Source organism: Lagenorhynchus albirostris, chromosome 11 (assembly GCF_949774975.1).
Source record: "Lagenorhynchus albirostris chromosome 11, mLagAlb1.1, whole genome shotgun sequence".
Classification (NCBI taxonomy): Eukaryota; Metazoa; Chordata; class Mammalia; order Artiodactyla; family Delphinidae; genus Lagenorhynchus; species Lagenorhynchus albirostris.
The window spans coordinates 20767287-20780541 of NC_083105.1; the positions used below are offsets into that span (position 1 = coordinate 20767287).

The 13255-nt window shown below is 38.0% G+C and overlaps 1 protein-coding gene across 1 annotated transcript in view; it reads right to left on the reverse strand.

Annotated features, from left to right (window-relative positions):
* The window catches only part of ANO4 (anoctamin 4), a 454222-nt gene that overhangs the window by 46088 nt on the left and 394879 nt on the right, over window positions 1-13255 (reverse strand). The window contains exon 24 of the mRNA XM_060165661.1: window positions 12126-12268. Coding sequence (XP_060021644.1) covers window positions 12126-12268 — 143 coding nt within the window. The remainder of the gene's footprint in view (window positions 1-12125; window positions 12269-13255) is intronic.

Sequence of the window (13255 nt, forward strand, 5' to 3'; positions counted from 1 at the left end):
TTTCATATGCTTTTATGTCACTGATTAGTGTCTTTTCATCTCAGGTTGAAGGACTTCTTTCAACATTTCTTGCAAGGCAAGTCTAATGGTGGTGAACTCCCTTAGCTTTTGTTTGGGAAAGCCTTTATTTCTCCTTCATAGCTGAAGGATAACTTTGCTGGATAAAGTATTCTTGGCTGTCAATTTTTATCTTTCAGCACTTTGAATATGTCATTCTACTCTCTCCTGGGCTGTAGAATTTCTGCTGAGAATTTCACTGACAGACTAATGTTAGTTTTTTTCCCCTAGCTGCCTTTAATATTCATTATAATGTGTGATGGTTTCATTAATGTGCTTGGAGAAGGTCTTTTTGCATTGAGGTAATAGGGTGTCCTGGTAGCTTTGTGGACTTGTATGTCCCATTTCTTCTCCAGGTTTGGGAAGTTCCCAGTTATAAATATTTTTTAAATGAACTCTCTGCCCCTTCTCTCTCTTTTTCTTCTGGCATACCAATTATTCTTAGATTTGTCTCTCTGATCGAATCTAATAGTTCTCATAGGGTTTCTTCATTTTTAAAAAATCTAATTTCTCTGTCTTCTTCTGACTGAATAATTTCTATATTCCTATACTCCAAGTCACTTATTCTTTCTTCCAACTGGTCTGTCTTAGTACCTGTGATCTCTGTTGCATTCTTCATCTCATTCATTGAATTCTTCAGCTCCGGAATTTGTTTGGTCTCTTTTACAATTTCAATCTCTTTGGTAAAGAACTCCTTCTGTTCATTAATTTTATTCCTGAGTTCACTGAATTCCCTTCCCGTGTTTTCTTGTAGCTCAATGAATTTCTTCATAACATCTATTTTGAATTCTTTATCACTTTGAGTGCAACATTATTTTCTTTACGAAACATGGTATTTCCTTGATTTTTCAGTGTTTGACCATATGCACTTCTGCTTTCACATTTGAAGTAACAGACACCTTCCCCAGTTAAGAATTTATACTTACTTTGCTTCTTTCAATAGGTTATAAGCCTAGTAACTTTTATTGTATGCCAGACATATAGAAGCTCTAGATCAAGGGTCAGCAAACTACAGCCTGAAGGCCAAATCTGAATAGCTCTCTGCTTTGTTTCTGTTCTTTTTTAAACCCACCTGTGAGCTAAGAATGGTTTTTACATTTTAAGTAGTTATATAAATACTTATACAACCATTTAAAATATAATAGCCTCAATCTTGCCTCTTGGCCCCCCCAAAGCCTAAAGTATTTACTACTAGCCCTTTAAGAACAAGTTATTAATCTCTGCTCTCAGTGTTCTTTTCCAGCAGAAAAGGTTCCTCATGTTGTGCTTAGGCAGCTAAAGAAAGAGAGGATCACTTCAATGTGGTCACGAGTTAAGCCAGGCTGGAAATGGGGTACAGTAAATTTGTAAAGCTCAGTCCACCTCTCTGGCTGTGACTGAGAACGTGGTGGGCCTTTATCTTGGCCCTGAAAGACCACAAGAGGCTCAGTTCTGTCCTTGGGGAGGTTTTACAGTTAGTTCCTTAGCCTCTTGCCCATCACATCTTCAAAATATTACATTATTAGAGATGAAGAATGGCTTTAAATAAGACAAAATTTCAACTCAACAGTAAGCAAGCTAGAATAATCCTAAATTGTTTGCACATAACAACACAGTTTCAAAATATATAAAGTAAAAGCTGACAGAACTAGAAGGAGCATAAAATTCCCAGGTTGACTGTGCACTTAACACCCTTTTCTTAGTAACTAATAGATAAAATAGACAAAGTTTAATAGGACATATAAGATTTGAACAACACAATTAAACAACCTTGCCAATTGATAGACAACATTATACTCAACAACTGCAGAACACACTTGAAGCACTTATCTAAATAGTAAATATGCAGGGCATAAAGCAAATCTCAACATATATTAATAGCCTAAAATAACACAGAGTATCCTTTGACCACAGTAGAATTAGAAGAAAAAAGTTTGATGCTGGTTGGAGACAAGATGGTGGAGTAGAAGAACTTGAGCTTGCCTCCTATCATGAAACCACCAAAATCACAACTAACTGCTGAACAACCATCGACAAAAAAGACTGGAACCTATGAAAAAAGATATTCTACATCTGAAGACAAAGAAGCCACAACAAGAAGGTAGGAGGGGTGCATTCATGATGCAATCAAATTCCATACTCTCCAGGTGAGTGACCCACAAACTGGAAAATAATTATACCACAGAGGTTCTCCCACAGGAGTAAGAGTTATAAGCCCCGAGTCAGGCTCCCCAGTCTGGGAGTCTGGCATCAGGAGGAGGAGCCCCCAGAGCATTTGGCTTTGAAGGCCAGTGGGGCTAGATTGCAGGAACTCCTCAGGGGAAATAGAAACTCCACTCTTGGAGGGTGCACAGAAGGTCTTGTGTGCACTGGGACCCAGAAAAAAAAGCAGTGACTTCATAGGCGCCTGGGTCAGATCTACCTGCTGGTCTTGGAGGGTCTCCTGGGGTGGTGGGGGTGGCTGTGGCTCACTGTAGCCACAAGGACACTGGTGGTGGAGGTAACAAGGAGTATTCATTGGCGTGAGCTCTGCTGGAGGCTGCCATTTTGTCACCAAGACCTGGTGACCACCCAACAGCCAGTAGGCTCCAGTGCTGAGATGCCTCAGGCTAAACAAACAACAGGGCAGAAACACAGCACCCCCCCATCAGCAGACAGGTTGCTTAAAGTCTTCCTGAGCACACAGCCACCTCTAAACACACCCCTAGACATGGCCCTGCCCAACAGAGGGACAAGACCCAGCTACACCCACTAGTAGGCAGGGACCAGGAAGTCTGCATAAGCCTTTTAGACCAGTCTCACCCGCCAGGAGACAGATGCCAGAAAAAAGGAACTACGATCCTGCAGCCTGCAGAATGGAGACCACAAACACAAAGTCAGACAAAATGAGACAGCAAAGAAATATGTTTCAGATGAAGGAAAAAGATAAAACCCCAGAAGAACAACTAAGTGAAGTGGAGATATAGGCAAGGTACCCAAAAAAGAATTCAGAGTAATGATAGTAAAGGTGATCCAAGATCTCAGAAAAAGAATGGAGGCATAGACCGAGAAGATACAAGAAATGTTTGTTTAACAAAGAGCTAAAGAGCAAACAGAGTTGAACAATACAATAACTGAAATGAAAAATACACTAGAAGGAATCAACAGCAGAAATAAGTAAGGCAAAAGAACAGATAAGTGAGCTGGAAGACAGAATGGTGGAAATCACTGCCATGGAGCAGAATAAAGAAAAATGAGTGAAAAGAAATGAAGACAGTCTAAGAGACCTCTGGGACAACATTGAATGCACCAACATTCACATAATAGGGGTCCCAGAAGGAAAAGAGAGAGAAAGGGCCTGAGAAAATGTTTGAAGAGATAATAGCTGAAAACTTCCTAACAGGGGAAAGGAAACAGTCACGCAAGTCCAGGAAGTGCAGAGAGGCCCCTACAGGATAAAAGCAAGGGGGAACATGCACACAGTAATCAAACTGACAAAAATTAAAGACAAAGAGAAAATATTAAAGGCAACAAGGGAAAAGCAACAAATAACATACAAGGGAATCCCCATAAGGTTATCAGCTGATTTCGCAGCAAAAACTGTGCAGGCCAGAAGGGAGTGGCATGATATATTTCAAGTGATGAAAGGGAAGAACCTACAACCAAGAGTAATCTACCCAGCAAGGCTCTCGTTCAGATTTGACAGAGAAATCAAAAGCTTTACAGGCAAGCAAAAGCCAAGACAATTCAGCACCACCAACCCAGCTTTACAACAAATGCTAAAGGAATTTCTCTAGGTGGAAAGAAAAGGCCGCAACTAGAAACAAGAAAATTACAAATGGGAAAGCTCACCAGTAAAGGCAAACATACAGTAAAGGTAGGAAACCATCTAAACACAAATAAGATATCAAAACCAGCAACTGTGGGGCTTCCCTGGTGGCGCAGTGGTTGAGAGTCCGCCTGCCGATGCAGGGGACACGGGTTCGTGCCCTGATCTGGGAAGATCCCACATGCCGTGGAGCAGCTGGGCCCCTGAGCCATGGCTGCTGAGCCTGCGCTTCCAGAGCCTGTGCTCTGCAATGGGAGAGGCCACAACAGTGACAGCCCCGTGTACCGCAAAAAAAAAAAAAAAAAAAACCCCAGCAGCTGTGAGAAGAGGAGTGTACAGATGCAGGATATTGGAAATGCATTTGAAATGTACAGACCAGAAACTTAAAACAATCTTCTATATATATATAGACTGCTATATCAAAACCTCATGGGAACCGCGAACTGAAAATCTTCAATAGACACACACACAAAAAAGAAAAAGCATTCCAAACACAACACTAAAGATAGTCATCAAACCACAAGAGAAGAAAACAAAAGAGGAAGGGAAGAGAAAAGACCTACAAAAACAAATCCAAAACAATTAACAAAATGGCAGTAAGAACATACATATTGGTAGCTACCTTAAATGCAAATGGATTAAATGCACCAAACAAAAGACATAGACTGGCTGGCTGGATTCAAAAACGAGACCTGTATATATGCTGTCTACAAGAGACCCAATTCAGATCTATGGACACATATAGACTGAAACTAAGAGGATGGAAAAAGGTATTACATGCAAATGTTAATCAAAAGAAAGCTGGAGTAGCAATACTCGTACCGGACAAATTAGACTTTAAAATAAAGACTAAGAGACAAAGAAGGACACTACATAATGATCAAGGGATCAGTCCAAGAAGAAGATATAACAATTGTATACATGTGCCCAACAGAGGAGCATAAGGCAAATGCCAATAGCCATAAAAGGAGAAATGGACAGTAACACAGTAACAGTGGGGGACTTTAACACCCCACTTACATCAATGGACAGATCATCGAGACAGAAACTCAATAAGGAAACACAGGCCTTAAATGACATATTAGACCAGATGGACTTAATTGATATTTATAGAGCATTTCATCCGAAAGCAGCAGAATACACATTTTTAAGTGTACATGGAACACTCTCCAGGATAGATCACATGCTGGGCCATAAAGCAAGCCTTGGTAAATTAAAGAAAACTGAAATCATATCAAGCATCTTTTCTGACCACAACACTATGAGATTAGAAATCAACTACAAGGAAAAAAAAAAAAAACTGTAAGAAGCCAATGACAGAGGGATAGCTAGAAAATCCTCAAATATTTTGATATTAAGCAACACATTTCTAAAAAAAAACCCCATAGGTTAAAAAAAACTACAATGGCAATTAGCAAATGCCTTGATGATGAAAATATAGCATCTCAAAACTTATAGGATACAGCTATGAAGCAGTATTCATAGAGAAAATCATAATTCTAAATGCCTAGATTAGAAAAAGAAGAAAAGTAGAAAATCAGTTATTTAAGCTTCCATCTGAAGATGTTTGGAAAGGAGAAAATTAGGCCCAAAGAAAGAATAGGCAGGAAATAAGAGCAGAAATAAATGAAAAAATTAAACCTCTAGCCAGATTGTTAAAGGAAAAAAGCAAAAAGCACAAACTATGAAAGTATAAATGAAAACGAGAACATCACTACAGACCTTATATACATTAAAAGTTCGTAAGAGTATTATAAACAACTTCATTCCACTAAATGTGAAAATTCAGATGAAACAGATGAGTTTCTTGAAAAACACAACTAAACCACAGACTACTGAAATGGTTACTTGAAGAAATAGAAAATCTGAATAGTCATATATCTATTAACGAAATTAAATCTATAATTAGAAACTTTCCTACAAAAGATATTCCAGGTCCAGCTAACAAAACATTCATATCCAGAATATATAAATAACTTCTAAAATCACTAAGAAAGAGAAACAGAACAGAATCATGGGCCTGAATGGGAATTCACGAAAGAGGATACCCAAATGACCAGAAGCATATGAAAAGGTATTCCGCATTTTAAGTTGACATGAAATTCCAAATTAAAACAATGATGAGGTACTACTACGTACGAACCAGAATGCCCAAAATTTAAAAAGACGGACACTAACAAGTTTTAGTGAGTATGTGGAATAACCGAAGCTCTTATATTGCTAGTTGGAGTTTTGAAAACTGTTTGCACGTGTCTACTGGAGATCCACAAACGCGTACATTATCATGGCCACTCCACTGGTAACCCCACTCTTGCATAAATTCCCAACAGAAATACATACAAATGTTAACCAAAACCCATGTACCAAAATGTTCATAGCAATATCGTTTGTAAGAACCCAAACCTAGAAACAACTCACAAATCTATCACCAGTAGAATGGATGGGTAAATAGTGGTGAATTCCAGTTTTCAGGGGTCTAGAAGATCTGCAGACTCACAAACTAGTTCATCCACTGGTACACTGATGCCTGCACATCCACAAGTAAGTCTGCCTCTTTTTTTTTTTTTTTTGGACTCAAGTTTGACAGAGGCTTTGATTCTTACTAAAATGCAACTATCTAGCTCATTAATCCTTAGCAGTGCTCAGAAGTCCATTTCATGATATGGAAAAGGATTGAGGGATTGGTGGGGGAAGGGGAGAAAGATGGAATGGAAAGTATCTGGGATTGGAAATGAAGAAAAAACTACATGTGACTAAGGAAAGATGGAGGTGGGTATCAAAGACAAACTCACTTGTTTCATAATTTTGCTTCAGGTACACATTCTACGAATACTATACAAAAATGAAAATGAAATTTTACCTGTACCAAATGGAAGAATCTTATAAATATGTTATTGAATGGAATAAGCCATTTACAAAAGAAAATGTATAATTCCATCTCTATAGAGATTTTAAAAAAAAGGCAAAATTAGAAGTCAGGAAAGTGGTTGGGGAGGGTGTTATAACTGGGAGAGGAAACAAGGGAGCCTTCTTTGATACTGATAATATCCTATTTCTCGATGTAGCTCACAGGATGACAAACATTTTCTGTAAAGAGCCAGATAGTAAATATTCCAGGCTTTGTGGGCCATAAAGTCTCTGTCACAACTAATCAGCTCTGCTGCTATAGTGCAAAAGTAACTACAGATAATAGGCCTGGAGATGAGATGGCAGAGTAGAAGGACTTGAGATTACCTCCTCTCATGAAGACACCAAAATCACAGCTAACTGCTGAACAACCATCAACAAAAAAGACACAGTACCACCAAAAAAGGTATTCTACACCCAAAGATAAAGAAGAAGCCACAACAAGACTGTAGGAGGGGCACTTTCATGATATAATCAAATCCCATACCTGCTGGGTGGGCGACCCAACAAACTGGAAAATAATTATATCGCAGGGGTTCTCCCATAGGAGTGAGCCCTATGTCGAGCTCCGCAGCCTAGGGGTCTGGCATCAGAAGGAGGAGCCCCGAGAGCATTTGACTTTGAAAGCCAGCAGGGCTTGAGTGAAGGAGCTCCACAGGAGTGGGGGAAACAGGGACTCCACTCTTGGAGGGTGCACACAATGTTTCATGTGCACTAAGACCCAGGGCAATGCAGTGACTCCATACGAGCCTGGGCCAGACCTACCTGCGGGTCTTGGAGGTGTTCCTGGGGAAGCGGGGGTCAGCTGTGGCTCACTTTGGCGGCAAGGACACTGGTGGCAGATGCTTTTTGGCACCTGAGACCTGGCCCCACCCAACAGCCTGCAGGCTCCAGTGCTGGGATGCCTCAGGCCAAACAACAACCAGCCAAACAGCCAGCTGGTTGACCAAACAACCAACCAGCAGGGTGGGAACACACACAGCCCCACCCATCAGCAGACAGGCTGCCTAAAGTCATCCTGAGCAAATCAGTGTGTGTGTGATACACCACATTGACAAACTGAAGAATAAAAACCATACGATAATCTCAATAGATGCAGAAAAAGCTTTTGACAAAATTCAACACCCATTTATGATAAAAACTCTCCAAAAAGTGGGCATAGAGGGAACGTACCTCAATATTATAAAGGCCATATATGACAAACCCACAGCTAACATCATACTCAACAGTGAAGAGCTGAAAGCATTTCCTCTAAGATCAGGAACAAGACAAGGATGTCCACTCTCGCTACTTTTATTCAACATAGTTTTGGAAGTCCTAGACAATGGCAATCAGAGAAGAAAAAGAAATAAAAGGAATCCAAATTGGAAAAGAAGAAGTAAAACTATCAATCACTGTTTGCAGATGACATGATACTATACATAGAAAATCCTAAAGATGCTTCCAGAATAGTGCTAGACCTCATCAATGAATTTGGTAAGGTTGCAGGATACAAAGTTAATACACAGAAATCTGTTGCATTTCTATACACTAACAGTGAAAGATCAGAACGAGAAATTAAGGAAACAATCCCATTTATCATCACATCAAAAAGAATAAAATACCTAGGAATAAACCTACCTAAGGAGGCAAAAGACCTGTACTCTGAAAACTATAGGATGCTGATGAAAGAAAATGAAGATGACACAAACAGATGGAAAAATGATATACCATGTTCTTGGACTGGAAGAATCAATATTGTCAAAATGACTATACTATACAAGGCAACCTACAGATTCAATTCAATCCTTATTAAATTACCGGTGGCATTTTTCACAGAAGTAGAACAAAAATATTTTAAATGTGTATGGAAACACAAAAGACCCTGAATAGCCAAAGCAATCCTGAGAAAAGAAAATGGAGCTGGAGGATTCAGGCTCCCTGACTTACAGTAATGAAAATAAAAACAAAAATAAACAAATGGAACCTAATTAAACTTAAAAGCTTTTGCACAGCACAGGAAACCATAAGCAAAATGAAAAGACAACCCTTAATGGGAGAAAATATTTGCAAACGAAGTGACCTACAAGGGATTAGTTGCCAAAATATACAAATAGCTCATGGAACTGAATATCAAAACAAAAAACACAACCCAGTCCAAAAATGGGCAGAAGATCTAAATAGACATTTCTCCAAAGAAGACATACAGATGGCCAACAGGCACATGAAAAGACTCTCAACATCGCTATTTATTAGAGAAATGCAGATCAAAACTACAATGAGGAATCACCTCACACTGGTCAGAATGACTGTCATCAAATAGTCTACAAACAGTAAATGCTGGAGAAGGTGTGGAGAGAAGGGAACCCTCCTACACAGTTGGTGGGAATGTAAATTGGTACAGCCACTATGGAGAACAGTATGGAGGTTCCTTAAAAAACTAAAAATAGAACTACCATACGACCCAGCAATCCTGGGCATATATCTGGAGAAAACCATAATTCAAAAAGATACATGCGCCCCAATGTTCATTGAAGCACTATATACAATGGCCAAGACATGGAAGCAACGTAAATGTCCATCAACAGAGGAATGGATAAAGAAGATGTGGTACATATATACAATGGAATCTTACTCGGCCATAAAAAAGAATGAAATAATGCCACCTGCAGCAACATGATGGACCCAGAGAATATTGTGCTTAGTGAAATAAGTCAGAGAAAGACAAGTGCTATATGATATCACAAGTGGAATCTAAAAACATGATACAAATGAACTTATTTCCTAAACAGAAAGAGACTCACAGACTTCAAAAACAAACTTATGGTTACCAAAGGGGGAAGGAGGGATAAATTAGGAGTTTGGGATTCACATATATACACAGTACTATATATGAAATAGATAATCAACAAGGACCTACTGTATAGCACAGGGAACTCTACTCAGTATTCTGTAATAATCTATGTGGGAAAAGAATCTGAAAAAGAATGGATATATATATATGTATAACTGAACCACTTTGCTGTACACCCAAAACTAACATAACATTGTAAATCAACTGTAATATAAAATAAAAATTAAATTAAAAAACTATAGATAATGTGTAAATAAACGGGTGTTGCTGTGTTTCAATAGAATGTTATTTACAAAGCCAGGCAGTGGACTGGCTTTGGGTCTGAGGGCAGTAGTGTGTTAACCCCTCACCTACATAGTTTGGTTACATTTGTGCATAAATTTGTGAATATTTATTGATCTGTACACTTTAGATTTATATGCTTTTCTCACTATATATTCTACTTCAATGAATACATTTAAAAAATACAACAAAGCAGGAAAGTCATTAAGAAAATAAAAACAACAAGAGCAGAAGCAAGCAGTTAGGATTCACTGGTCTGCTTGTAATGCTGCTTCTGAGATGTGTTTCTTGCTGCAAAGATACTGGAGTATTTGGAGCACTACCAGTTCTTTTCATGCACTCTATATACCAACATTATTGTTCATTTCCTTCTTTATGGGAGGAGAATCCATTAAGAGACCTTCAAGTGGTTAGTTCACTTAATGAATTCCCTTTGTTAAGTGTTATTATTACTGCCCAAATTGCTTTCTTCTCCAAGTTATATCATTCTGCCGCCATTCTATAATTGAAACTCTAAAAACATTGGTAGGTACTCAGGACATAAGCGATCTAAGAAACATTAAGTATCAACTCTACTACTGCTTTAATGTTCAGATTTGCCCAGAAAGAACTTCTTTCAGAAGTAATGTATCTTGCCCATCCCTACCCCCACTTTCACCCCAATGTTACAGAGCTTAAACATAATTACAAAAAAAGAGAAAAGCTATCCACACTCAGTGTATCTGCTAAGGGATTTTGTTAAGCTTTTCTCCCCTGGAAGATAAGAAGAATAGAAAAATAGTAATAATGACAGGGATGACATATATCAAGTACATACTACGAGCCAGGCATTGTTCTAAGCCCTTTCCATGTGTTAATTTATTTAATCCACATAGAAGTGCTCTGAAGTGGTTACTTTTTTAATCCCCATTATAAAGAAGAGGAAAGTGAGACAAAGAGATTAAGTAATTGCCCAAAGTTTCAGTTATTAAGTGAGGGGCTGGGATTTGAACTCAGGTAATCTGTTTCTAAAGCTCATGCTCTCAGATACATGCTAAAGCAAGTAGCTTGGATTTGATTATAGAGAAATCAGATTCCTTCAATATAAGTGTAGCATAGCTTAAGCATTCCCAGCTTCCTGCCACCCCCTCAAGGGAAATGACTGTCCCCCGTCTACGCCCTACTGACTCATACTGCAGCATCTATGCCACTTTATTGCACTTACCTTTTGTATCTCTGACTTTCCCTCACTGTGCACTCTTTCAGAGCTGGGACTGTGCCTGATTCCTTCTTGTATCTCTAGTGCCAAACATAATGTCTGCCTGGACATAACATGGCTCAAAAGATGTCTGCTGGATACAAACTACTATATATAAAATAGATAAACAACAAGGTCCTACTGTATAGCACAGGGAACTATATTAAATATCTTATAATAAACTATAATAGAAAGGAATATGAAAAAGAATGTTTATATTCTTTTATGTATATATGTATAACTGAATCACTTTGCCATACACCTGAAACTAACACAACATTGTAAATGAACTATACTTCAATAAAAAAAAACCATGTCTGCTGAATGAATGAATCAATCACACCATGAGTGATCACTCCTTTTTCTTTGGTTCACCAAGTTTTCAGCTCATTTTTTTCTGGTGATTTATTACAAGGGACAGGACACAATGTCATGAAGAACGTGAAGTGACTTGGCACTATTTCTGTCAATAAAGCTTCTTAAAGCAAGAACACCCTTCCTCTGCATTTAGCTCAAGAATCCCCCCATACTGCTAGCCTCGATGATAACGGTGTATGTCTAGTTAAATGTAGCTAGAACTTACATTTATAATTAATAGGATAAAACAGACAACAAGGTCCTACTCTATAGCACAGGGAACTATATTCAATATCCTACGATAAACCATAATAGAAAAGAATATGAAAAGAATTATAACTGAGTCATTTTGCTGTACAGCAGAAATTAACACAACTATATAATTGTAATTGTAATTACAATTGTAATTATACAATTGTACAATTATACAATTGTAATTATAATTGTTATATAATTATATATTGTATATAATTGTATATAATATATATTGTATATAATTATTGTATATAATACAATATTATATATTTTTGTGTATATATATAATTGTATATAATATATATTGTATATAATTATACAATTATAATTGTAATTATAATTGTTAATTGTAAATTAACTATACTTCAATAAAATTTTTAAAAATCAGATAAAATAGGCTATTTTCATACTCATTTCTAAGTATTCATCGAAAAGTCCGTAGGCATTCATCGGCTGAAGGTTGTAGTCCTTTTCCCACTGTGGGAAACTTATTTTCCTTTCAGGTCCATGCTCTTGTCGTACTTTCCTTCTAGTCCACCAATTCTGAATTAACCTGCACAACAAGATCAATTTATTAAAAAATATATATATGTATATAGCTGTTCATAAGACTTAAGTAATAAGAAATAGAATATACAACAATAGTTTAAAAAATTTAGGACACGTTGCCAAGGAAATGAAGCCTTGGATTAGAAGGGAAATAACAATGGAGGCTACACTTCAAGCATTTGTACTTGCAAGTGAACAGAATGATGGATGAACTTATTTTAATCATTCACGAAACTGTCTCTCGTCCAGTGTTGCCTCGGAGGGTTGGGTAGAGGACTGAGAACATTGATAACCTGATCCCCCAGTACAAAGGCAACCCACAGGCCTCTGAGAAGAAGATGGTTTGGCCTAGCTGGCTTAGTTGAGGACCCGTGAGCAGTCTTACCATGGGGTGCTGACCTGCATACTCTGACTCGAGGGCCCTAGAAGGTCTGAAAACCCACAAAGGTTTCCTCCTCTCCTGGCATACAGAAGCCCGCAGGTCCACAACTGGATCTGCCTGCTTTTGGGTTGAGTTTGACAGAGGCTCTGATTCCCAATAAAATGCATCTCACACTGGTGAGGTTAGTACCTTAATCCTTGGCAGTGTTCAGAAGTGCATCTTACGATACGGAACAGGGTTGAAGAAATTGGGGTGTGGGGGGGGTCAGGTTTGTGTGCTGTAGGGGGCAAGGAGAAAGCTGAGGGGTATCTGAGAGTAGTGATGCCAAAGCAAAAACAAATGTGAAATAAACTAAATAAGGGGATGGGTATCAAAGACAATTCTGTCTACTTCACAATTTTGCTCTATGCCCATATTAGTAGAAGATAAATATAGTTCCCTTTGATGTCTATGACATTTTGATAAGTTATGGATGATACTTTAAAAGAGAATATAATGCTTCTAATTTTAAAATTTTATGCTTTGTTTTTTTTTAAGTTTTATAGAAAACATCAACACTTGGAAGAAGTTTTCTAAAAATAAATCTAAGAAGAGAAAATTACTGGCAGT